Source organism: Harpia harpyja, chromosome 10, assembly GCF_026419915.1.
Source record: "Harpia harpyja isolate bHarHar1 chromosome 10, bHarHar1 primary haplotype, whole genome shotgun sequence".
In the NCBI taxonomy this organism is placed as follows: Eukaryota; Metazoa; Chordata; class Aves; order Accipitriformes; family Accipitridae; genus Harpia; species Harpia harpyja.
Window position 1 is genome coordinate 23,971,330 of NC_068949.1, and position 25,043 is coordinate 23,996,372.

A 25,043-nucleotide genomic window follows, 5' to 3' on the forward strand; every position below is an offset into this window, starting at 1 on the left:
GTGTTTGTTGTTTTTTTTCCCTAAGAGAAAAGTAAAATATCCTGGTTGTGCTTTCACCTTGGAGCATGTGCCTGATGAAGGGAAAGGAGGCTGCACGAGGCAGGGATGTCCTGCTCCCCTGTTGCATACGGAGCTTCCTTGGGCTCTTGGAGGAACCCACTGCATCCCTCTGCATTGGCTGAAGCAGCAGGTCCCCCTGGTGCATGTACATCTCAGGAGAGCCACCTCTGTTTCACGGCTTTCCCAACAGAAACAGGGCAGGTTGCTGCAAGCCAGCCTCTCCCCTGGGCCCCATCCAGCATGGTGGGGAAGCCTGAGCCAGGAGAGGCTCAACCTTCCTGCCACAGTGCATGCATGCAGACAGGGAGCAGAGGGCTTGTCTTCCCCTTCATACTGTGTCCATGGGCTTTTGCTGTCCTGAGCCAGGTGATTAATTTGTGAGGAACAGAGATGGTTCCTCCAGACCTGAGGCCCCTCTTCCAACTTGGGCTGCCTTGTGCCAGCGCTCCCAAGGATGCTTGCTCTCACCTGGGCTGCTGGCGCTCGATTTCCGAGTCTGCAGATGCAGGTTCGTGCTCTCAATAACCAGACAGGCAGAAGCCTCAAAGGGATTGTGCCAACTTTTATTTTATTATCTTTTTTGGAAATGGGATTTGGAGAAGGGAAGGGAAGGAGATGTGCAAGGGTGAGCTGATAGTTGCAAAAGGAGATGCTTTGGATGTACACTGGCAAAGGTGTTCCTGTCTGACTGGAAATGACTGAAGCAGTAAAGCACAACAGGCTGGATGCCACCTCAGCGGATGTGCTTGCTTTACAGGGTTTTTGGTTTTAAGGTCTACTTTGTAGGTTATTTCATGTACAAAACAAAAAAGCGTATTTTAATGTCAATATATGTATTTGTATATATATGATATATATACACACACATATTTCATATCCTTGCGACTCCCAGTTCCTAAAGGCTTCAAGCATGAAGGGCCATGCATATATATGCATTATAAAGAGAGATGCCAATCGACTGAGACAAGGCTTTCCTCACTGTCTGTGTGGTAAATAAGTGGGCAAGACGTCTTTAACTGAAATCTCGCATGCGTGCAGGGAGAAGGGGTCAGCCGAGCACTGAATGGCAGCCCCCACGTTGCCCTGTCCCTGGCTGTTCCCTGCAGGGGTGGCATCTGGCTGCCTGTGCTGTCCCATGGATTTGGGGAGCTCCCTCCTGTGGGGCTCAGAGAGGCAGACTGAAACACACGTGGTTCTGCTGCCTGTGGGTCAGGCACCCTGCATGTTGGGGCTCCTATTTCCCCATGGGGCTTCCAGTAGACTGTTCTGGTTTCTTTACCACGAAGGAGGAGGTTTGGTGGGCAAGAGGGGAAGGGGTTTGGGAGGGGAAAGACAGTCAAAATTCACCATACGATAGTTAGACAAATCTTCATAGAGGTCCGTCTGCCTGCTCACCGTGCTCGCTCTCTCTTGCTCTCTCGTGTTCACTCTCATTCTCTGCAGGACGTACGCTGTTGTAGGGCTAAAGGTCTCCTTTTGTCAGGCTAAGGTCAAGTCCATGGTTGGCGGAGGGCAGCCCTTCATACGGGCCTGTCCACGGCGTATTGGCAAGGGCTCAGATTGGAAGCCGCTGTCTGCACCGCTGGGTAGGTGAAGTTAGCATGCTGCTTGGCCTTCAGCCGCAGGCTGGCCAGGCTGGAGTTGCATGTGTCCCTGTACATGTAGGGGCTGGCTGTTGAGGCGTAAGGACAGGCACTGGATGAGACAGCAGAGTTGAGGCTTGGGCTGTTCAGGTTGTTGATGTTTCCCAGGTTGTTGAGGCTGGAGGCCGGTACTCCGGTCACCGCAGAAGGGACCATGGATGAAGGCATGGTCATCGAGGCGATGGAGCTGGGTGGGGAGAACATGGGCTGGGAGGAGAGGGGACTGACATTCATGGAGTTGAAGAACGGGAAACTCTTGGCCGAGAGCGGGCTGGTGGCAAGACCTTTGGTGGCCCAGTTGTTGTAGGAATAGCTGGAATACATGTCGTCATAAGGCTGCATCAGTCCGTTGAACTGGGCTCCAAAGCTGTTCTTGCACAGTTCGGCCTGTTGGTTCCTCTCCCGTTTCCTCCACTTAGCTCTGCGGTTTTTGAACCAGACCTGCGAGAGAGAATGGGAGGGGATGGGAATCACTCTGGGCTGTCTCTGGAAGGGGCTTTGCCCCAGTCTCTTTGCCCAGGAAGGTGAGAGCTGTTGAAGGGCTGGGGATGCTCCCAGGCAGCTGGGAGGCTGAGCATCAGGAAAGGTCTGCAGCAAGAGGTCTGGGCTGCAGGGTTATCGCCCAGTGAGAATCACCACCTAAATCAAAACTCAGCTACTACCATTTTACAACATAGAGAATAACCCACCTCACTCAACAAACGGATGCCCTTTATACGGGGAAAAGGGAGGAAAATACTTGCTATATTTCCAAGTGACCACAGCCCAGGAGGAGGGGTTGGGGTTGTGTGACTTGGGAGCAAAGTATTTGGGTGATGCGGTTTGAGAGCTGCTGAGTGGAGGCAATAACTCTCTTGTTTTGACTTTACCTCAGGACCAGCTTACGGTGGAGTGTTAGAAGTCTGTCTTCTAACAGGAAAATCTGTTAGCATTGAAGGGACTCAAACAATATAACCTCCTAGAGCATGGAAGCTGCTGGAAGGCTATTCATGGTGCTGCTAACTCATATTTCTAGTAGAGGAGAGAAGCTCTCATTCCAGCTGGAGCCCTGCCACACTATGCCTGTGACTGCACAGTGGTTTGGGAACCCCAAAGAGTGCCCTCCAGCAAGGCTAAGGCTGGGGGACAATGGCACTGCAAGGAAGGGGTCTTCTGGGTCAGGGCAGCCAGCTGGTGGGGTTCTGCATGGCAGAGCCTTGGCTTTGCATCTCCCTGTGTTGTTGCAAGGTGGCACTGGATGGGGAAGGCACCACCAGAATGGGGTATGCGTGTGGCTGGGTGTGTCAAATCTCTGGTGTAGAGCCTGGTGAGCTGTTTTTAAGACGGGGAAATTTTCTAGGGCCCCTAATTCCTTCTGTGGTTTGGGGACAGCTTGGTGGCTTGTATCACAGCCAGCTTCCTCGCCACAAGCTTGGGCCTGGGAAGGCGGGAGGGCTGCAGTCCTACCCGGACTCGTGCCTCCGTCAGGTTGGTCCAGACTGCAATCTCCTCCCTGGTGCTCATGTCTGGATAACGGTTTCTCTGGAAAGTGGCTTCCAGCTCCTGGAGCTGCTGGCTGGTGAAGTGTGTCCTCTGCCTCCGTTGCTTCTTCTTGAGCGAGCTGTCTTCAGGGTTGGAGTCGTCCGTTTGGTTTTGCTGGGACTTCTCGGTGTCTGTGCAAGAAACAGAAAGATGGGATAGATTCTCCGAGTTAACTCGGGGGCTTGGATGCATTTGGGGACCGTGTCCTTGGAGCAACCAGTGCATGCTCAGTGAGGTCCCCCTCTGCTGCGGCCACCAGCAGCTCCAGCTGCACTACAGGAGTGGTCCCATCTTCCTCCCTCGCCCTTCTGAGCAGGTGTCCACCCTGCATCACAACTAATGGCCCCTTGATGCAGCACAGCTTGCCCTCATTTAACTGCTGTAATGGATGTCAGCTTCCAAGTGACTGGACTTGGATTTTCCAAACTTCTAATCTCTGATTTTCATTTGTCACAGTTAAAATGGGTGATAGTGGCAGAACTTACCCAGGCCAGCAGTTTCCTGCTCTGCTTAAAAGTCTCTGCCTAAGGCGCCCTTTAAAAAAACTGAACAGAAATTGCCACTTACGACACAGCAAAAGATCCAGTAGTGTTTTTGTGGGCAAGTGATGGGAAAGGGCAAATTGCCAATGATAACAAGTTGAGGCTCTTAAATTAACTAAATTTGAGGAGCACAAATTTTTATCCTTCTTTCCTTCTTACTCCTCTACCTTCTTACTTAGGTGCACATATTTTTATTTTTAAAAAGTAAGAGGTGGCTTCTCTTAGACCTTACCATGAACTACTCCAGCATCTCCGCATCCTTCCGCCCCTGCCCTCCTCCTCACTGGAAGATCTCTCTCCTAGAGGCAGCGTCTTTCATTTTGTTGCCCCTTAAATGAACATCTTGAAACTCTCCAGTGTTCACACTGGTATCTAACTGAAAAGTACTGCTCAGCCTCCTCCTAGGCATTAAGCCCAGGCTTTAATGCTGAGCTTTGGGCTCCTGTGGCTGGAGGTGGGCAGTCAGGTACTTGCCTGTGCCACAGCCACTCCTGGGGCTCTCAGTACTCTGCAAACAGGGGCAGAATGCAAATATAAATATCTTCCATCATCAAAAGAAAATATCACATTTGAGCACTTGGGCAATCTATGGAGGACAACCACAGGGAGGAAAGCTACAGCTCGTGTTTAATTCTGCTGGGAATCAAGACAAGCCACCATAGAAGAAAATTATTCCAGTGAAAATAATTTCTGATGTTCACCACGTCCTTCCTCTAATCTATAAGCAAGGTGAAGCAGTTCCAACTGAAAATCAGGTTTTCAGCAGGGAGGGGATATGGTCTTTTACAGTGGGAAATACTCACCTAAACTAAGTGGAAATTATTGCAAACAGTTGCCGAACTGCTGCATCTTGGAGAAGAACCTTTAAAAATCCTGGCATCACTCTGCTAAGATTCATATTAAAAGGACTTTTTGTTTGGTTGTGGTTTTTAAGTGGAAACTAGCTTAAAAGACTTCAAAGTCCAGAAAAATCCTAACATGGAAGGTGTCTTGTACAGCCCCTTAAAAAGCAGAGAGGCAAGAAAACAGTAACCTGGAATACAGGTGGGTGAGGAAAAAAAGGGTTCCTCAAGTCAGATGGATGCGCTCTGGAAAAATGTACCCCATAAAACCTAAATGGAAAAGAGAGAGCCTAAGAGAGAAGCTGAAAAGCATCTGAGCCCCAACAGGGAAAGGACTCTGCTGCCGGGCAGTGCTGTACCCAATAGCAGGTGCTTTAATGGAGCCCGGCCCTGGGAGACACTCCAGTCCCGGGAACCTGGTGCCACTACCCCGTTCCTGTGGCAGCATGTTAATTCAGAAATCTCTCCCTGCTGTTCCTGGGAAAACCCTCCTTGCACCTGCCTTCCTCCAAAGGGAGCAATGCTGGAGTCATGGAGAGCAGTTGCAGGAGAGGCACTCGCTCTTCATGGAGGAAAACCTGGGTGCGGTCAGAAAAGGTTTCTTTCTATGGGTACATGTTGCACTGACTGAAGCCAGTGGGTTCCCCACAGGCTCCCCACCAGCCACCTCTGCTTCTGTGGTATGTTTAATGCTATCCACCAACAGGAGAGCTCATCCAAAGAGAGCAAGCTGGCTATTGCTCATGACAGCAGGGCACAAGCTGGTTCCGCTGAGCAGGAAGGTACTGTCTCCTGTTCCCAGTGCCAGGACCAGCTCACGGTTCCATCCAAGGTGTACCCACATGAGAACTTTCCCAGTGCACTCTTGAAACAGACAAAGCCATAGGATCTGAAAAGTGGAACAGTAGGAGCTGGCTGTGGTCTTCTGGTACTCTCCTCGTTCCCATGAGCATCTTCATGTGGGAATCCCATGTTCAGCAGAACTCTTGGAAGCATGCTTTTAATGTGGATTTTTTTATAGTGGTTCTTGCCAAGGAGATAAATCTGATTTCTCTAGCTCAGTGCTCTAAGCCAGTGTTGGAAGAGGGAGATTCCTGCATTATCCATCTCGAAAATGGATTAAAGGGGGAGCGATGCCACCACGTCTGACCTAGCTATTAGGAATGGCTCAGTACAGATGAAGGGACATTTGGTTTGTTTGTTCATCTAAGTCTGGGTTAAGAGCCCGATGCATACAGGGGATATGTTCCCATAGGAGTCCCTGACAAATGTGGATTTCCAAAGGGGCTGCTGCCAAGCTGGAGGCTGTGCCCTGATCGGGAGCTCCTGCTCAGGACCGCCCTTCATGCAGGAAGAAACTATACTGAGAGGGAAGAAGAATGGAGCAAAGGTACCACTGGCTTATCGGCTGCACCTGGGTGGAAAAGCTCACCAAGTATCTTGCTTTGGTATTTGACTTCTCCATACCTTCTGGTATAGAGCTTCCTATAAGTCTTCTGAAGTCCAAGGAGATGTAGGAGTCCTGACTTTGAGCCTGGAAAAATCTCTGCAGCTACATGTTCCTCTTATTGTTCTCTCCGCTTCTGTACCTGCTACCTGTGGCTCTTCCTGAGCATTGCTTATAGGGAGTGTCATCTCTGTTTCTGCTGCTTCTCTAGGCAGGGGAAAAGTGCCCTCTGTAAATGGTGCAGAGCTTGGACGTTGCAGTGGAGACCAAAAGCATGGCAATATAGCGAAACAAGAGACCCCGCAGGAAGGACAGACCCTGTGGGTGCCCTGAATCCATGCTGAGGAGCAGAATATAGGGAGATGCAGGGTAGTTCGTCACCTTATCCTTGCTCTCCCCCTGACTTGTGCTGCCTGATGAAACCAAACGGAAAGGGGTGTCACAAACCACGCCACACCATCAGAGGACACTTGGGATGTCTGAGAGCTGAGCCCAGACAAGCAAGGTTTGTGTTCCCTTCCTCAGGAACTCTTACTCTGCGGATGAAGGAAGCAGAGCCGAGGAGGAGTAGGCAGGCTGCTCTCTTGAAGACAGGCAAGAAGTGCCAGAAGTGCAGCCCTGCCCCACCCTGGGGCAGCCCTCGGTGGCACGCTCTGCTCTGCCTGACACTGGTGACGTGTGGCTGCCATTGGCCTCTCTGGTGTGAATGCACAAGCTGCTGGCCTCTGCATGCAGGTGGTGCTGGCAAACACCCACCTCCCAGAACCATTTTATTTCTAGACCGTTTAAGACAGTGGGGAGTGACGTAGCCAGGCACCCGGCGTTTATTGTCAACCCAAAATAGGTTGTGGAATATATCTCGTGCACGTTTGCCCACTCAATGAAACGACTGCGGTCATAGCTGGAATTAGCTGCTCATGCCTAATGGAAAAAAAAAAAAGTCAGCTCCTAAATTGGCAGTTCTGCGGCGTGCCAGGGTGGGCTTGATCGGGAAGGCCACTTGAATGGAGACGACCGCCGTGCATCCAAAGCAGCTGATGAGGAGCCACTGAGCTTGGGGATGTGCCCAACTAAGGTACGCGTGCAGCAGGGAATTCGGCGGGTGGATTCTCTGACCATAGTTATCCCAGCGTGACTCCCTTCATGATACTTACTCTGGGGAATTTTAATCTGCATCATTATGCTTATTAGCTTTTGCACGCGGGTGAGCCTGGAGGCTTTACGCAGGGAGCAGCAGGCTGTCCCTGGCCCTTGCCTTTCCTCGCACTGGCACTGGCAGGAGCAGCTTTGTATTGTCCTGCCACATCGAGAGCAACAAGGGATGGAACGGTCACAGGACAGATGCAAAATCCAGGGGAGCCATAGCATTTGGTAGCTGATTTCTGAGCAGGTGTGAATGGTGATGTTTCTTCTTCAGAGCCTGATAAAGAATGCAGTAGGCTTGGGGTTGGTTCAGCCTTTGGGAATGGTCAGAGGCACCTCCCTGGGACAGGAGCAGCTCACTGCGGAGCCTTGCACCAAGACACAGGTGACCAGGCTTTTTCAGTTAAAGCAGGGGCAAGACAGTATTTCTCTTCCTTCTTATTGCCTGAACCTGGAAAGTTCAGCCCAAGGTTAACCCATAGCATGGAAAGTTTCAACCTAAGCAACTTAAATGAAGTTATAAAAAAAAAAAAAAGGGGGCAACTTATAACTAGGTGTAGCCTTCTCTGCCTTGGATGAGATTTCCCATGTTGTAGGGAGAGCTCTCCTGCTCTGGGGACCCAGTTTAGGTGAATACAATAAAATCATGGTTGGGCAGTGACCCAGCTTGCCCGATTCCTGCACACCACAGGCTGTGCCCTCTGTCAGCAGTGGTTTCCTGCAGCCAGGGCCAGGCAACCACATCACTGGGATGGTGCTCTTGCCCTCCCAATGGCTGTCATTGCGCTACGCACCCCTATGTCTTCCCCCTGCTTGCTGGGACAGCTGTGCTGCTGTGGCACTATGCTGGCTTGTGGTATGAGAGGAAGCTCAGTGTGTCCCTGGGAGCACTGCAGCTGACTCCTGCAAGCCAGTGGCCACCGGGATCCACCCGCAAGGACAGGTCAGGGCCTCTCTTGCATCTTGAGCCTTGCACTCACCGCTGTGGTCCTGCCCTTTGCAGCTGTGCTCGTGTTGAGAGGTTCCGGAGTCTGAGAGAGACAAGGCTGGGCTGCGAGCCTCCGCGTCTGCCAGCAGGTTGAAATCCATGGGGCAGGGATGGGTGGCAGAGGACAAGGAATCTGAAAAAGCAGCAGGCACAGGGCGATTAGAGAGATGAATTTGTGTATGTGACCTCTCCCCACCCCTTCTGGGAGGGACTTGCCAACCCTTGAGGAAAGACCTAGGAAAAGCAAAGGATCCCTCTGTGATCCTTGGATCCCTTTGAGTTTCCTGGCTGGAAAATGGACACGCCACACTTTCTGCTGAGCTTCCCTATAAATCAAAGATCATCTAGTGACACTTCTATTTGCAGCCTTCAGAGAAAGAGCCTCCAATTTATAGGTGACATTCAGACTGAAATAGCAACACCGGGAGCATGCTGTGTAACGGAGATCTGAGGAAGTGGTTCTGGACCAGCCAAGGGCTGTTAGCACCTTCTCCAGACATCTCACCTCTCCCATCCTCCCTGCCCAGCTTCCCTCCTCTTTCTCCCTTGCTTCTCCACAAACCGGTCAAGCCCAAGTAAAGCTGTCCAGAGAGCACTAACACAGACGTACACACACACAATCGCAAAAGAAGAGCACCCCTGTGCATGGCACTGATAGGAAGGCATGTCTGCCTGCACAGCTGCTGCCGCAAGCAGGGACCCAGGCAGTGCAAGTGGAGTCCTCTGGGGTACATAAGGAACTTTGTAGCCTGAATTAACACGGGAATCACATTACGCACCCTTGGGTGTCTGGGAATGAGTGATCCTGGCTGCAGCAGCAGCTCGCTTCCAGCCTTGGGTCGTCCTGGCTGAAGGCTCCCCGTGTACTCCCAAGTGACTGTCCTGTGCCCGTGAGCCACCTCCCTTGGCTGAAAGCATCCCAGCTGGGAAGCTGGCAGGGCTGCTCCCCACAACTGCAGGAACCACTGGGATTTCTCTACCACCTCTTTCCACACCTCTGTCCCATGATCAATTACTCTCATCATGCTCTTCCTCAGGGCCCCTGTACCCTCCACCTGTGTTGCCCCGAAGAGCTCGGCTGAGAGCACCACTTTGTTCTGGACCACCCTGGACACTCATGAAGAGGCAGGCATGAAGCAGTAAGGGCTACAAGCCCAGCCACATCACCTTGGAAAGGTGAGCTGGCCCTGCGTTAGCCCTTAATCTGAGTTTTGGGTCATAACCCTGCTGTATGCAGGACCAATGCCACCAATGCAGGTGTAATGGTTTCTGAAGGCTGGACCGCTTTGAGGGGGCCATAGCCCCTGAAACTCTAGTCACCCCAGCTAATAGCTCACCTTCCCAGCTAGGGAGCCTCTCGCTCTAAAACATAACAGCAGCTGATGCACTGTGCCAGGATCTGGGACCCCTGGGTTTAGGGGGGGTTTGGACCAGATGTTTGGGATTTCCAAACTGCAGGTGGAGGTCAGTTGTGAAGACTGGATTCTAGCTGGTAAACGATTGCCCAGCCCCTCAAATTCATGCATGTCAGGGAGGGAGCCTGCTGAAGGCAGTATTTCGTCTGGACTGCGCTAGCGTTTAGACATGTAAACAAGAGATTAATTGCATAGCTGTTGCACCTCCTTTGGAGGTGGATGACAGTGACTAAGAATGTATTTTCAGAGCTGTCTAAAACCTCCTACCAATTTGAGCAGGGCTGCTGCCAGGGCCCTTGGCAAGGCTGACCCCCATACCTGCAGCGTGCTTCCCAGACCGTGGTAAGAGGGCAAGGAGCCATTTCTAATGGTTATCTGCCCGGTTTCTGCACCAGATCTTGCTCACAAAATCACCAGCAGTTTCCCTGGCTTTCCCCTTCGCTTGACCTCCATCCCTAGCCTTTCCTGGGCGCTGACGAATCTGTCTCGACACCAGCCTCAATCAGTGCTCTCCGAAAGCAGCATCTAATGAAGGGACCTGGTGTCTGTTTCCCAGACCTTTGCCTCGCTCTGGGCTGCTCCTCTCCTGTGGGAGAGGAGTGGCAGGGGCTCCATCTTTGCCGTGAGGTTAGTTTCCATTTCCACCTCGCAGCAAGCCTGACCTTTGATGTCCACCGGCTGTGTAAGCTCCTGGCAGCAGCAGGGCACAGCCCTGTTGCTTTTTGCCATGTGTACGTACATGAAGTGATGTGACAGGGGCTGTGTTTTCTTTAATACCTTTGCATGGAGTAGGGGGAGTCCATCTGCTGCTGATATTGCCATGGCTTTTAGCATTACTCTCGGAATTATGCAGAAACGCGCAGTGAATTAATTCCATGGATTAAGTCTTGATTAAGATGTGTGTCACTTTGCTGTCTCAGAATTTATTAAGAGCCCTTCTTGAGGCGGCGGCAGATGGAATTTCTGCCCAATGTTTGTAGATGATAATTTCCCCTCTTCTACAGCCATTTGCATATGATTGCATCTGTCAAGCACAATTTCCTCTCTTCTAGGGCTTGACTCTGTACTGGACCAGATTTAAGGAGGAATTCAGACCTGCCTTGCTGTAACTGAAGGACACTGTCCTCCTGTGCAGGGTCCTGTTTGCTTTGAGACTCTTTTTGCACATCTTGCATTGCTTTCATCTGTGCAAACTAGAGAGAAGATGGGAAAATCAGGGAGGAGTATTTTACAGCTGGTTCCACAGGTGTAAATGACAACACAAGGTACAAGGCTCAGGGGCACCCAGTCCCAGATTGAAAATTCATGCCCCATCCTGAACCGCACCAGTGCAGTGGTTATGAGGTTGATCCAAGCTGCTGGGCACAACGTAGCATGCCTGGCCTGCCTCAGAGATGCAGTGGGCACCTAGATTAAAACTGGTTTTAAAGTGTGGCCCATATTCAAGTTGAAACTGGGACTTGCGGCTCAGAACAAGTTTGCTTTTTGAACTGAACTTAAAACTAGGAGGATTTCAGAGAGGAGATTTTGTATGTATATATGTAATTACGTACCTATTGCATGTGCCCTATATGGTGGCATCAAGGAAGGCCGCCTCAGCTCACTGAGCAGGTCACGGAGAAGCAAAAGCAAAGGGAGAGGGGGATCTGCTCAGCATGATTATGAAGGACCACAGGAAAAGTCTGCAATGGGGACAGCACGTGAGCTCTGTACCAATGTATTTACCCAAAGGCAACCCCATGCCACTGACACAAAAGGCTGTAGGTATTATTCTAGATTATACAGCCCTTTCGGATTTAATTAAAGGAGCTTTCTTCCACATTGGCTAGATCTCGCTGTAGGCAGAGACATTAAGAAAGTCAACGCTAAACCTTCATGGCATTTCTATCAAGTTGTTTGCCTGGTCTCAGGGAGTTACTGAAATTGGCACCTCAAAAACACCTTTAGACAAAACCAAATTTATCTCCATCTGAGTCTTCATCTCACTTTTAACATAAAAGAACAGTTTCTTTAGGCACAGCTCCTGTATTAGCAATATGCAGCCAGGCTTGCTCAGTGGTTTCAGTTTTGTAAAACTAGCTCCGGCTCCTAGCCTGCTCCAGCCCCTGTAACTCCCTCCATCAATGTACGTAATTGCTCGCAAGGTAAAGGTTCCCAACTCTGTAACAAACACGCCCTTTCTTCCAGTTGCAACCCATGTGCATCCTCTCCCTGGCTCCCGTGCAACAGGGAACCCTCCAGCTGGACTGGGAGCTGCTGTCCCTGCCCTGTGGGCACGGTGGAGGGCAGGGGGAAGAGACCAGCTCTGGTTCTGGGCCTTTTCTCATTTCAAATTCACCCCCTTTCTATTTCTGCATCAGTGTCAGGCTGCCCAAGTCGGGGCCATTGGAGCAGAAGCGCACTTCTACATGAGGAGGGAAACCTTGTTTACCCAAAAAGAGCAAGCGAGGGCCCCCGTGACCTCTCTCCTGGTTCTCAGTAACACGCTGCTCTATCAGTCAGGAGCAAAGATGCCTTTGCTTGGTTTTTTTGGAGGGGCAGGAAGGAAACATAAAGGCTGACTGTGAGCCAAGTAAGGCTAATTATAGTGATGGCTTTTGTGAAGTGGATGTTGCCTGCTGAGAGCTGCCTTCAGATTGACAAGTGCGTGCTGCTCAACTCCCTGCGCTACTGTCGGGGAGCAGGCTACCTGCTGAACCTGCTTTGGCAGGTTGATCTGGAGGGGAAAAGCTGTCTCGGGTTGTTTTGATGTTATTTGGCTTCCCATGGGCATGCAGGGGACCTGATACTTGAGGACCTAGGCAGCAGCAGCATACGGACTACTGGTGACCCACAGGTAGGAGGGAAGCCCAACTGGCTGGGCTCCCTCCCGCAGATCGGCACAGCCCCACAGACCTGTGAGCTTCCCCCACTGCCTGTGCCTCTGGCCAGGGCCACGGTAGCTGCAGCCTCTGCTTGGGATTGCTGATCTCCACAAAGGGTTCAGGGTTATCCCTCAGGCTGAAAGGTGCTCTGCGATCAGTTGGGGGGGCGGTGTCTTTTCTTTCTTCCATCCCCTGAGGTGAAGGTATGATGTTACACTAGATGTCTTGGGGTCAGAGCTGTCTCTTCCTGCTCCATCAATCCCAGAAGTCAAACTGCTGGGAGTAACTAGATTCCTGATGAAGTCTGGCCGATTGCTTCACTCCTCTCGTGCTTGTGTTCCCTGTGTGCTGCCTTACTTTTAACAGAGATGATAAACATTTTGGACTCTATTTAACTGTGCATTTTCAGGAAAATGATCTGCCTCCATACTTTGGTCCCCAGGAGGAGCTGAGCTAAGGTGGAGCAGCCCCTGCCTCTTCCTCTGCCCCATGTCAAAGGGAAAGGGGCTGAGGCTGTGCCTGTTCAATCCTGGAATAGTATTTTGGTCTCTGGATACACGTGTTTGTTCAGGGGATGGTGCCATCAGAGTGCCTGTGGGCTGGGATTTCAAGTGCCACAGCGTGCACTGCACATGAATCGCACGGCAACCTGAGAGCCAGGCTCTCTTTGCTGGCTGACATGAGTGCTGCCTGTGACAGGCTCTTTCCCTGCAACTAGAAAGAAAAAAGGATGGGACACAAGACGAGCTGATCTTTCTTTCCTCAAGACTACAGAAATACAACTATGGGGAAACCAGGGTCACCCACTGCTAAACATCTCAGTGTAGCTTGAAGTCTCTAATCTTAATGGAATTGCAGCAGGAACCAAGAGTGACCATTAATCACTGGAAGATAAACAACAGCAGCCAAACGGTGACCCAGAGCACAGAGGCATTACAGGACAGGAGAGCAAGCTGCCTGCCTTCCAAAAACTTCAGGCTGTGCACAGCCCCAGGCTAGCTGAGCAGTGCTTTTGGGTGCATTCTCAGAAATGGATCATCGACCTCCAGCAAGGGCTGATTCACACATTATAATAAACTTTATTTCTCGATTTAGTCCTTGCAGCTGGGCACTAACTCCTGAGCTCTGATGGTGGGTTGTTTTGTAGTGGTGTGTGCTGCTTTGAAGCCTGGACCATGGTTTGGGTTTTTTTTCCTCCCATCAGTAGGAATTGCCAAGGCTCCCTGAGGCGCTTGGTATCTTATTGCTGTCAGAGCAAGTTGGCTGGCACTGCCCTGCACACGGTGTGGGCTGCAAGAGCATCACCGGCAGTGTGTGATGCCACACTAAGCGCAGCAGCCCAGGCCATGGCTGCTGGGCTTCCTGCCTGCAGCCAACGGCATAGGCTGGCTTTGAGGAGGGCATTCAGGCTGTTTCCACTCTTTTTGTGCGTGGCTCCATGGAGAAGTTCCTGATAACGTGAGGCAGGAAGAGGATGGGGAGATAAGGCACTGTCACTTACTTGGCTTATGATGTAGGTAAAACCGCTTGGCTGTTCTGAGACTCCATCCTTCATCTCAGAAAATGATGTTAATGAGCCCATCTGAGCTGGTAGAGGCAATGAAGCAAAATTCCTTTAAGTGCTTCCAGATCCTCAGATAAGAGGTGCTAGGGAAATGCCCAGCCTTGCTGGACACTGCCTAATGCATTCCCCAGGGGCTGGCGGCAGCCTGCAAGGTGAGAGCAAGCCGCTTGCTTCCTCCGCTTTGACAGGAGCCTCCAGCTGCGGAGGAGGGTGACAGCTGAAACCTCTGCTCTGGGCAGCACAGGGTTAATAAATCGCCCGTATTCCGGAGGATTATCACAATGGAAACGTCCCAAGGATTGACAGCTCCATACCCATGTCCACAGCAAAAAAAGCCCACAATGGAATGTGTCCCGTTCGCTTATTTGATGGGTCGCACCATGCCCCTGCACTCGGGAAGCGCCCTGATGTAACCATGCCCTGTACATAATGCACCGTCCTCCCCGACGGGTGCGTCTGCGGCCCCCGGACCAGACTGGTGCAGACATCGCTGAGCTAAAGCGTGGGGGACTGCAGAGACAGGGTGACGTGCTTGGGCTTGGCTTAAAGCAAGCTATTTGCATTAGTATCTTTGGAACCCAGTGCTGCCCTTAGCCTTCCTGGATAGTTTTTGAAATGGCGCCCAAAATTTGGAAATGAAGAGCTAATCCTAACACAGAAGGAAAGTCTTGCCAGACTTTCTGTAAAGTTGTTTTTTTTTCCCCTAAACTAAATGTTCGTACTTCTTGCATTCTTGTAAGGATTGCACTGCAGGTCTCGCCGTGTCCGGCTGGGTTTCTGGTATCCCTCGGACGCTCTGCCTCAGCGGGGCTTTCAGCACCTTGGCTCCGTCAGCCAGGACTGGCATTTTCTTTCTGACAGACTATGCAGTTATATTAATAAAGCCATGCTTTGTTATGGCTTATTTTGTTTGTTAGGCATCTGGAACAAAATAAATCAGCAAAGGCTCAGTTTTGCCCAAACAAATGGCGATCACACAAAGTTGCTGGCATGGTGAGGCTCCACGGCGCAGGAGTGCTGGGATTGAGAGTGTGGTCTGCAATTATGGGCAAAGAAAAGTCCTTCAGGGAAATTAATCCCTTTGCTTTGACGAAGGGAGAAAAGAGACCAATTTCAGTAAGAAATTCTGCCCGGGGAGAATCTCGCAACTGAAACAAAGGACCCGCTAAAGCAGAGCACTGGCAGCGGCCTGGCCCAGACGTACCGACCCCGCTCGTCCCTGCCTGCCCTTGCCCGCTCCCACAGCCCCGGCTGGCTTCAAAGCGACCCATGCCAGCACCACGGAATCTGCTTGTGTCCACACGGGAGAAATACTTGCACAGCCACAGCACATGAGGGACCGTGATCTCCTCTTGCACCCACAAGCTGAGCAGGAGCAGAGCCGGGAGCAAGACGAGACAGTTGCAAACCAGGATCCGGGGCAGGAGCGAGAGGCACAGGCAGCCTGCCTGCAGCTCAGGGGCCAGACACGCGCTGCTCGCACAGCAGCAAAGGGCAGCAGGGCCTGGCATCAGCAGATCGGTATGCGTTGCTGTATTTATTTGGGTGATTGTATGAATTTGACTAATTATTCCAGCAGTCAAAGGGAACTGGCCTGATTCCCATGGGGGCTGTGCTCGCAGCAGCATGGCAGGGTCATTTCTGTATCTCTGCTGCCGTAAAGTTGGCCCATTTTAGGGAGGTTTAGATAGCAAGATCAAGGACTGGAGCTCTATGACTCCAGCTGCTGTCAGGAGTTTTGTATGCAGATGGAGGGCAACAGATGACTCAGACATTACCGAAGATGTAAATGATTCTCACAATTAGTAAACAAGCTCAAGAAAGCCCCTAATCAAGTGGGTGATGCAGGGGGTTGAAGGTCAGGAAGGATCCCGCCGTGCCGTCGGCACGTCATACCCTTACGGCTGGCAGACCTCAATGCACTGTAGGGCTGCCCGTGGCTGCCATCCATCAGCACTTCTGCTAGAAATCCTTTCTGGAGAAGTTCTACTTGATCATAATCATTTGTTCTGTGACAAAACTTGGCAAAACCAGCACCTATAAAGCAGCTTTTTTTGGGGGGGATGTTGCTGGATCGTTGTTTTAAAACAACCTGGCGGAGCCCAGAGGGTTGCAGGGCTGCAAAGGGAAAAGTAGTGACTGCTAAGGGTGCCGTGATGGCCCCACCAGCCGCCATGGCCAACGAGCAGCTCTGTTGGTTAAAGCAATGAGAGCCCAGAAGCGGCTGGCTCGCTCCGAGGGATGTGTTGTCTCACAGTGCAAACCCACAGCGCTGGAGGGAGCCGATGTCTGCTGCGCCTGGCTGTAAGGTTTCCTGATGATTTGTCTTCCCCCCCCCAGCAATTTATATTTAAATTTTTTTTAAAGCTCTCTGGCAGGAAAACCCTTGCAGGACGCAGGCTGCCGTGAATAAAACAAGCGGATGATCTCAGCCCGCAGTATCCCCCCCTCTTCCTCGGGATCCTGAGGCTGGTAGGGCTGGGGCAGGGGGAGGGTGACTCCGGGAGAGATGCTGGAGCTCGCTCCCCCCGACTCTGCCTTTATGGACCTTGCAACATGCCCTGAAGGTCAGCCTGTTTACCCAGACGTTGTTTGAAGGGGGCTGAGGGAGGTGATTAGCCTTCCCCACTGCAAACACTGCTGGGTCTGATCCTGCAGCATTTTTGTAAGCGGCCTGTGCTGGCAGGATCAGGCCCACAGACCGCCTGGTATTCGTGCCGTGTGCCCACAGCAGACGGTTAAATTGTGCATATCGGGGGCAACAAGGAGGAGGAACGGCGGGTGGGCGAGCAGGGAGGGCTGGCAGCCTTCCATCCCCGCAGCCTCTCGCCCAGGTGCCCCGCTCGGGGCTGTGGCAAACCACCCGGTGTCCCTAAATTCGGGGGCACAACAGACATCACAAGCAGCAAAACAAGAGGTTTGAATTTCAGGATCCTGAAATGCACTGTACTGCCTAAGGACTGCATACAGAGTCTGTCTCTTCCCGCCCCCCCCCCCCCCCCAATTCCTTAGTTTTTCCATCTGCTAGAGGCTGCATCCCATGCGGAGCCTTGGGAGGTAGGCAGTTTGGGTGGGTAGGAAAGCAAGCTACAGAGCCCTAATTACTCATCCAGTCTGGCCCTCAGGCAATCCCATCAAAGTGGTTCAGAGAGAAAAGGGACAGGGCAGAGGGAAGTGAGCTGTCTCAAAACACTGCCGCTTGGGTCACACCACCTCCCTTCAACCGGCCGGCCAGCCTGCCTGCTCTGGGGACGGGGACCTTACACCCTGGAACACCTCCGCCTCACCCAGCCCGCTGTGACAGCCTGCCAGCAAACCCCACCTGAGGCTCCAGGGCAGCAGGAACGGCCCCCCCAGCCTCCCGCTGTGGCCCGGGACTAGGGGCACATCTGAGCTCAAGCACTGGGTTTTCTAAACACTGGTATTAAAACCCACCCAACAAAAATTAAGCTGCGAAACTCTTATAAATGGGACACAAAAGCACGCGTTGTCACTTTGGCATTTCTCCCTGGTTAGGTACGGATCCATGCCCAGACTGACCTTTATGACTTGATTGATTTAGCTTAAAGATTTAGATTTTATTTTTTTAATCATCCTGGTACACCCAGTCCTCTAGAAAGTCTTACTTATTTTGCAGGAAAACTTCCACGAATTTACTTTAAAATAATAACCTTGCAATAAATGCATACAAAAAAAGAAAAGCAACCCCAACTTGTAGAACTGGAAGTTGGGATATTGTGGCACCAAAAATAAAACTGATGGAACAAAAAGGGAATTTCATGTGGTTTTCATTGTCAAGTCTAAGCTCAGAAACAAACAGGAAATAAAAATGGCTAAAACAAAAGAGATTTCTTTTAAAGTGTGTTCAAATCTAAGTGGGGAGCTGCTTTATTTGGGAGGGATTCTCTGTTTATTTGTTTTTCAGAAAGAGGAGTAAATAAAAATGTCCACACACAGACAGGTCAACTTGATTTACAGTTAAATCCTCATACTTCTCGCTGGTCATTTATAATAAGCTTTTTTTAAAAAAATTAGACTTGCATAAATGGCAGCATTGGAAGGGGGAGAAAAGGCAATGGGGTGTGTGGAATGCTTCTGCTTGAATTGAGGATGGGGCAAAAAAGGAACAAAGAGGAAGAAAGAGAGGCAAAAGTAACTGCAAACTCTCTGGTCATACATTTTATTTCATCTTTGTACTTTTTCAGTTTTTGCAGGCAGCTCTGCAGGCACTGAGCCTTCCAGGCCATGCCATCCCACTGAAGATCCCCAAGTAGCGAATAAATGTGTTTATTTAAGAAGAGTAGTCTGCAGGATCAGGGCTATGTGAAATAGAGCAGCATATGTGCTATATCCTACAGACAGAAGTATTTCTTAGGCTCTCAGGTTTGGGATTGTGGAACTTGTTTGATAGGGGTTTACAAACAGGTGTTTCAATCACAGTAGCTCTGATGGTGATTTTGAGGGGTTAATTTAATGCAGGCAGGACCCAGCTCCCCACATCAGCTGAGATCCCCAGCAGCTACAGCTCCGTTAACGCATCTCTGAACACTTTGAACAGTTGAAGAATCAGATGGACAAAATTAATAGCAGCTTCTGCAAATTCAGCTCTAGTTTCCCTCCTCTTTTGCACTGTTAACAGGGTGTAAATGTTTATTTTCTGTTGGAGCTGCAGTTTGGGAGATAGCAAAGAGCATCGGATTGATGGTCAAGGAATAAAGCTTGTATTTCTGGCTCAGCTCAGATCAGGCAATTCTACCAGAGCTCAGTTTCTCCTCTGCACAACAGGGATATTTCCCTTCATGCTGAAGCATCCAGAGATCCGCCTATGGAGAGGCTAGGTAGCTCCCAAGGAAACACATCGTTAAGGTGCAGCTCTCCAGTAAATGAGGGCTCTAAGCTTGAACTTGTACTCTGCAAATCAGCAGGAAATTTCCTGTTCAGTGTGTGGAGAGTTGGCCCTCTTCCTGAATCTGCTGGGCAGTATTCTGACACCAGTGGGGAGGGAAGGGGGGATCTCACTCACTCACTCACTATCTCTTTTTAAAGCCTAATAATAACACAAACGTTCCTTAGCTTCTGCCCAGCTAGATCTCCGAGCTCCTTCCTGAAAACAACTTTTAATATTTAATTGTTGCTGAAAAACAGCAGATCCATCACTAACCATCTCACGGGAATTTGCGACTCTGGCCACGCTGCCATACCTGTCCTCCTCCAGGGTCGGAGGGAGATGAGGATTTCGAGCAAATCCTTTCCCACAGAAGCAACCCCCTCTGCGCTGAGTCCGGCCCTGGTCCCTTATGCTGCCGAGCCTCCAGGAACAGCCTGTGGACTCCCTTAAATGCCCCAAGGAAGCCCAGAGCTAATAACCAGCTTCATTCAATTCCCAGTCACATTATTATCCAATCTGCCAGAGGCATTAATATTCAGAGGTGAGGCGGGAGGAGGGCAGGGGTGCTGGCGAAGGGGGGGGGGGAGCAGCACACAAAGGGGAGGAAGGGAAGCGCGGCGGGCTGGCCTCAGAAATCCTCCTTCTCCAGCCATCTGAAACCCCAGCCCATTTCAGCCAGGTGTTGACAAGAGAGGGTTTTTCCTACGGCCTCAGCACTAACTTCAATGCTAGTTGGTGGAGGCTGTCCCCCTGCCAACAGCAAATGCCCGGGCTTGGCACAGCCCAATGCCCTCAGCCCCAGCAGCCCACGGCAAGAGGGAGAGCTTTGCCCCCGCTGCCATGAGGCCCTAAGTAAATAGCAATCTCCTATTTTCAAACAGCCAGATAATCACTGAGCCTGCATGGAGACACCACAGCCTCCCATTTCTGACCCTCCACGGCCCCACAGTCTCATCCCGCTGCCTTTCCGACACAGGGCACGCAGCATGAAAACACCGGTTCTCCCCATCAGGGACTTTGTTCCTAGCCCAGGTACCCCCCCTGTCCCCAGAGCTGGAGCACATGTGCCAGGTCACGAGACAGACCTCATGTCCCCAGCTCATCTCGTCTTCCTTTTGGAGCGGTCTCCTAGATCGGGTTTCTGGCTTTTTCTTTTTGGCAGTCTCCAAAGTCAGCCTCACCTCTCAATCTCAAGGTTTTGGGTAGCATCTGACAGAGAGAAAAGATGCCACTCTTTTTTGCCAATTCTCCGTAGGGTACATTAACCAATATTTTTGCAATCCAGTCACAATTTGCAGATCTATTAATTGCCTGAATTAAGCCCTTATAGAAATGTAATAGATATTAAGTGAGGCTTGCAGCAGTTCCTCTGCCAGAGAGAGATACTGGTTTTTAAACCAGTGCCTTGGACAGGAGACAACTCAGGAATATAGATGGGTGTTCATGGGGGGAGCCTGGGCTGCAGGTCACACAAACCCAGTAACACCAGCAACAGCAAGAAAAACACTGCCCTTCCCCAGACCCTTCTCCAGGCTGTCGGGGAAAGACATCTCCCCGTGAGGGGTCCCTGTAAGGAGTACCGGGCATGGTGCGACCATTTGCTGATGAAACATCAAACCCTGCTCCGCTTCTGCGGACATTTGTGGAGACTGAAAGCAGCTACCGTGCTCTGCTGGTCCCTCAGGAGCCAGCAAGCAGCTCTTTGTCCCTCACAGCAAGGCACCATCGAAGCCTGCACAAACACCCATCCCTCCGGCTCACCGACAGGCCGAGGGGCTGGGAGGGAGTGCGGGGAGCCAGGGAGACCGTGATTCCATCGCCAGAAAGGTGGTCCTTTCCCTGTCTTTGGAAGGCGGAACAGGGGTGACGCTCCTGAAAGGCACCTTCCTGAGGTGTTGCTTTTAGCATCTCCCAAAATTGCAGAGGGGATAGAGCCATTTCATCCCTAGCATCCTCCAGGCTACGGGCCAGGCATGGAGGACCCACAAGCTTGTCTGGGGGATGCTGAATTCCCCTCTTTGCCTTCAGCCCTAGTCTCCACTTAGAACGTGCACAGATCATGGGCCATCTGTTGGGAGGCTGCCTCCCTCTAAGGTGAGGGAACGGGGAGGCAGGCGAGGGACTGGTTTTGACTGCTGCACCGCCAGCTCGAGCATCAGCCCGGCGCGGTGGCTGGGCGCTCACACCCGGGGTCCTGCAGCAGCGTGCCCCTCTGCGGCTACCCCTGCGGAGCCGGGTGGGAAAGGTGTGCGGAGCCCCGGGAGCTCGCTGCTCCGGGCTCCCCAGACCCGGCGGGGAGGGGGGAGCTGCACGGACCCCCGCCAGCGCCTCTGCAGGGCCCTGGCGCTGCTAGGGGCGGGGGGAAGCCGGCACACTCCCAGCCCGTCGCCTCAGCTGTCCAGCCGCGGGGGCGCCGGGAGAGGGGCCGACAGGTGTGCCCCGCTCGGCGGCACCGGGCCCACCGCCCCCCCCCCCCCGAGTCCGCTCCAGCAGCTGCGGCGGAGCGCGGGCGTCGGCCCCCGCCCCGTCCGCCCTCCCCCGCCAGAGCCGCGGCCAGCCGGGGAGAAGCCGTCCCCCTCTCCCGCTCCGAGGAGGAGGACGGGGGGGAGGAGAAGGGGGTGCCGCCCTGGCGGGCTAGCCCCTTCCCCGGGGCCGCACTCGTTGAGCGGGGAATAGCCGAGGGAGCGGCCGGTACCCGGCTCCGTCGGGCGCCCGCTGCGGTCGACCGGGCTTCCCGGGCACACGGCGGGACGCCGGTTTGCACCGTGCCCCCGGCGCCGGGGAGCCGGCGGAGCCCCGTGCAAGCGCCCGGAGGTCCGGCGGCCGGCTCTGCCCGCAGCCTCCCAGCCCCGGGCGGCCGCGCTCCGCCGCGGCGGCTCGGAGCTCCCGGCGGAGCCGCCACTGGGGTCGGCGCTCGCCGCCGCTCCTTCCCCCGCAGCCCGGCCAGGTCTGTTATTCCCGGTCGGGCCCCCGGGAGTCCCGGCCGCCGGGGCGCGGCAGCCAGCGGCGTTCCGGGGCAGGTTCGCCCCGTCCGCGGGGGCCGGCTCGCCCTCTCCCCGACGCTGCAGGGAGGTCGGCTCTGCTGTAAACAGGAGCCAGCCCGTTACATAAATATAATTTATCCAACTGTCCAAAAGCCGTCGGGCTGCCTTCCTTTTCCCCGGCGACGTCTCCCCGCGCCCTTCTCCCTCGGACCCTGCAGACAGCTGAGCCGCAGCCCGCAGCGCCGTTATTTACAGCGAGCCCCGGCTAATTTAAACAGCCCCTGCCCCGCTCGCCCGAGTGGAAAATGACTAAGTTTAGCAACGGCGAGAGGCTCCGGCAGCGCTTGCCGGGAGGGGCCCGCGGCGGCCCCGAGGGGGCGACCGGGGCTGCGGCACCCCGGCGGCGGCGGGCAGGGGGCCGCCGGGCCCTGCAAGGGCAGAGCGCGGGAGGCGCCGCGCCCCGCTGCCGGGCGGGCGGCAGTCCCGGCAGCGCCGGGGAGGGCAGCTCCGCCGCACACGGCCCCGGGACCCCTTCGGGATGGCAGGGCAGGGCTCGATCCGCCCGCTCTCCCCCTGCCCCCCGGCTGCCGCCCCTCGCCCCGCGGGAGGCGGCGGAAAGCGGGCCCCGGTCGGGACCGGTGCTGTCCCCGCGCCACCGGGCAGAGCGCGCCGATCCGCCCCCGCCGGGGATGCTCTTACCCTGCGCTAGCGTCGGAAGGGCTGCGGGGAGGGGTGCCCGGGCTGGCACGGAGGGGCTCACGGGGAAAGAAGGGGAGAACCCCGCCCGGGAGGCCAGGGACGGAGGGGCACTTACAGCGGCTCCAGATGCGGGCTCGGCTGGGCGGCCTTAATCCTGCGAGAGGGGCGAAGCCGGCCCCCACCCCCGCGGCCCGGGCTGCTCTGCCGCTGTCAGAAAGTAAATCCCCCCGGCTCCCCGGGCACTCTGCGCCTCGCTGCCGGCCAGCGGCTCACGGGGAGGGCGGAGGCGGAGGGCGCCGGCCGACTGCCTCCCATTCACCCTGGCCATTCACTTTATGGCGGGCGGCCGGCGCCCCCCGCCAGCTGCACCGGGCGCCCCGCTCCCGCCCGCCCCATTCCAGCTGCGCGCCCGCCGCCGCCCGCCCCGTCCAGCACCGCCCGCCCCGGCCCCGCCCCACGCTCCCACAGCCCAATCGCCCCGCGACTCATTTACATCCCGCCGCATCCCAGCCCCCGGACTCGCCGAGGAGGGCGGTAGGCCCCGCCCCCTCCGCGCTGGCCTCGCCCCCGTCCCGCCGCACCGGGGCCGCCGCCTCTGCCGCGCCGGGGCCCGTTGAGCGGCGGGCAGGGGGCATCACCCGGCCGCTGGGCTCCCTGCTCTGCCAGCCCTGGGGGCACATAGGGGGTGTCGGTGTGTATATATATATATGTACACTTACATATTGTTGTTATCGCTGCCGTTACCGTTGCCTGCGGGCGTCGTCCACTGTTCGGCGATCCGGTGCTCTGGAGCCGGTGCTGGGCATCCGCGCCGCTCAGTACCGGCGCGGCGAGCCTGTTCGAGCTTTACAAGTCAGAGCCACCAGCCAGGCAGAGGTTGCTGGGGGAGCCGAGTCCGTAGTCGGCTGCTGGAAGCGTTCCCCTGCGCGACTGAGCAGCGGTTGCAGAGGATGCTAATTACGGGCTAATTACTGCACGCACCGTTCCGGCTCTCGGCCGTACCGAGAAGCGTTTCTCTGGCAATACCATGCCGCTTCTGCCGGGACGCGGGGGCTGCCGGCTGTGCGGGAAGCACCGCGCTCCCACCCACCGTGGGCTGGGAACCCACACGCTGCTTGTGTGTAGTTCAGGCTCCTGCCTGGCTCCTGCCGAAGTTCACGGCAAAATCCCGGTGCAGTGGTGCAGGGTCCAGTCGCTCCCTGAAATGTCCCCAAATGCTCGCCCCCGCTAGAGCAAGCCTTGGACGTGTCGGACGTGTTTGCACACACATTTCACTCCCAGCAGACACGTCCCGGTGCTTGCAGGGAGAGAGACGTTTGTAGAAGTCGGCTTAGCCTCTCCGTCCTGCCCTGGGATGCCTGAGCCCAGGGGAGAGGTTTATCTCTGCCAGGCTCTTATGGAGCTGGATGTGTGATTCTATGGTCTGATTTTCTTGAGGTCATTTCCATGTCAACCTGCTCCCCGATTTATGATGCCAAAGGTCACCCTCAAGCTCTTACACTGACATGTTTTAGAGATTAGGAAATAATGTTGTGAGAATAGGAGTGAATTTTAACCCTGGGTGATTTATGAGCCATACTTAGGGAGCCTGCTAAATGCATAACATGGCATATAGATATGTATGGGAAGACAAATGCACACGAAGAAGCACAGGATGTAAAGACAGGTTAAGTAGACCCAGGCTTTATGGATTACAGTTCAAAAACATGCACAAACATGTTAATTCAGTAGAAACACAGAGAGTTTAAAAGGAGTCACAATGTTGACACGCTTATGAGAAATTACCATGTTTTTTTAATGGTAGTAATCTGGGGTTTGTGTTTGCCTTACTGCTTTTTTGCCTGCCAAAAATGACTGCAAGCTAGACCACATCTTTTTCCAGTCCAGATTTTAATCCACCCCAGCATAGGCTCATCTCCGTCAAGAGGAGCAGACACAGTATAACAGCACTAACACTTTCCACAGGGCAGTGTGTCTCTATCACCACATGCCACAGGGAAGCTGAAAACCCTACTCAAGGTCTGCAGCAATGAAGGGACCTTATTTTGAATTGCCTCCCTCTCCCTCCAAACCTTTCACCATCAGTAGCCTGCAGCAAATACAGTTAGTGCTTACACTTTCAAGTAATAATGAAACAAAAGTATTTTTAGCTATTTCCCTTGGGCAACTGGAAATACGAACCGGCACTATGTCAGAAGCTTGTTCCCTGTGGAGCGCAGTGTGAAGACTGCTGGATTAGACCATCCAGGGACCTACACTTTCATTAGGGCAACCTCGGTGCAACTGCTGGACTGACCCCTGAAGGGTCTCTTTGGGAGGGCGTGCTCTAGCCTTTGTTGTTGAAATGTAGGAGCAGATCTTGCTGGTTAGTGCCAAGACCTCTCAGCTGTAGTGCATCTTGTCCTACCAGCTGGAGAATTCATTGCTGGGGAAGAGACCAAGA

At 53.6% G+C, this 25,043-nt stretch overlaps 1 protein-coding gene across 1 annotated transcript; it reads right to left on the bottom strand.

Annotated features, from left to right (window-relative positions):
* Positions 1–611: 611 nt before the first annotated feature.
* Positions 612–22,988, bottom strand: PITX3 (paired like homeodomain 3). The gene is made up of 4 exons (XM_052798633.1): positions 22,716–22,988; positions 8,179–8,319; positions 3,150–3,355; positions 612–2,144 (listed from the first exon to the last, which is right to left on the bottom strand). Exons 2-4 carry the CDS (start codon positions 8,285–8,287, stop codon positions 1,581–1,583), a joined length of 879 nt encoding a protein of 292 aa, XP_052654593.1. The 5' UTR covers positions 8,288–8,319; positions 22,716–22,988; the 3' UTR covers positions 612–1,580.
* Positions 22,989–25,043: the final 2,055 nt, after the last annotated feature.

Coding starts and splice junctions, on each gene's coding strand:
- PITX3 (XM_052798633.1), bottom strand. CDS start 8,287: ATGGATTTCAACCTGCTGGCAGACGCGGAGGCTCGCAGCCCAGCCTTG. Junction 3,356..8,178: donor CAAAGGGCAGGACCACAGCG/GTGAGTGCAAGG, acceptor TTTCTTGCACAG/ACACCGAGAAGTCCCAGCAA. Junction 2,145..3,149: donor TGACGGAGGCACGAGTCCGG/GTAGGACTGCAG, acceptor TCTCTCTCGCAG/GTCTGGTTCAAAAACCGCAG.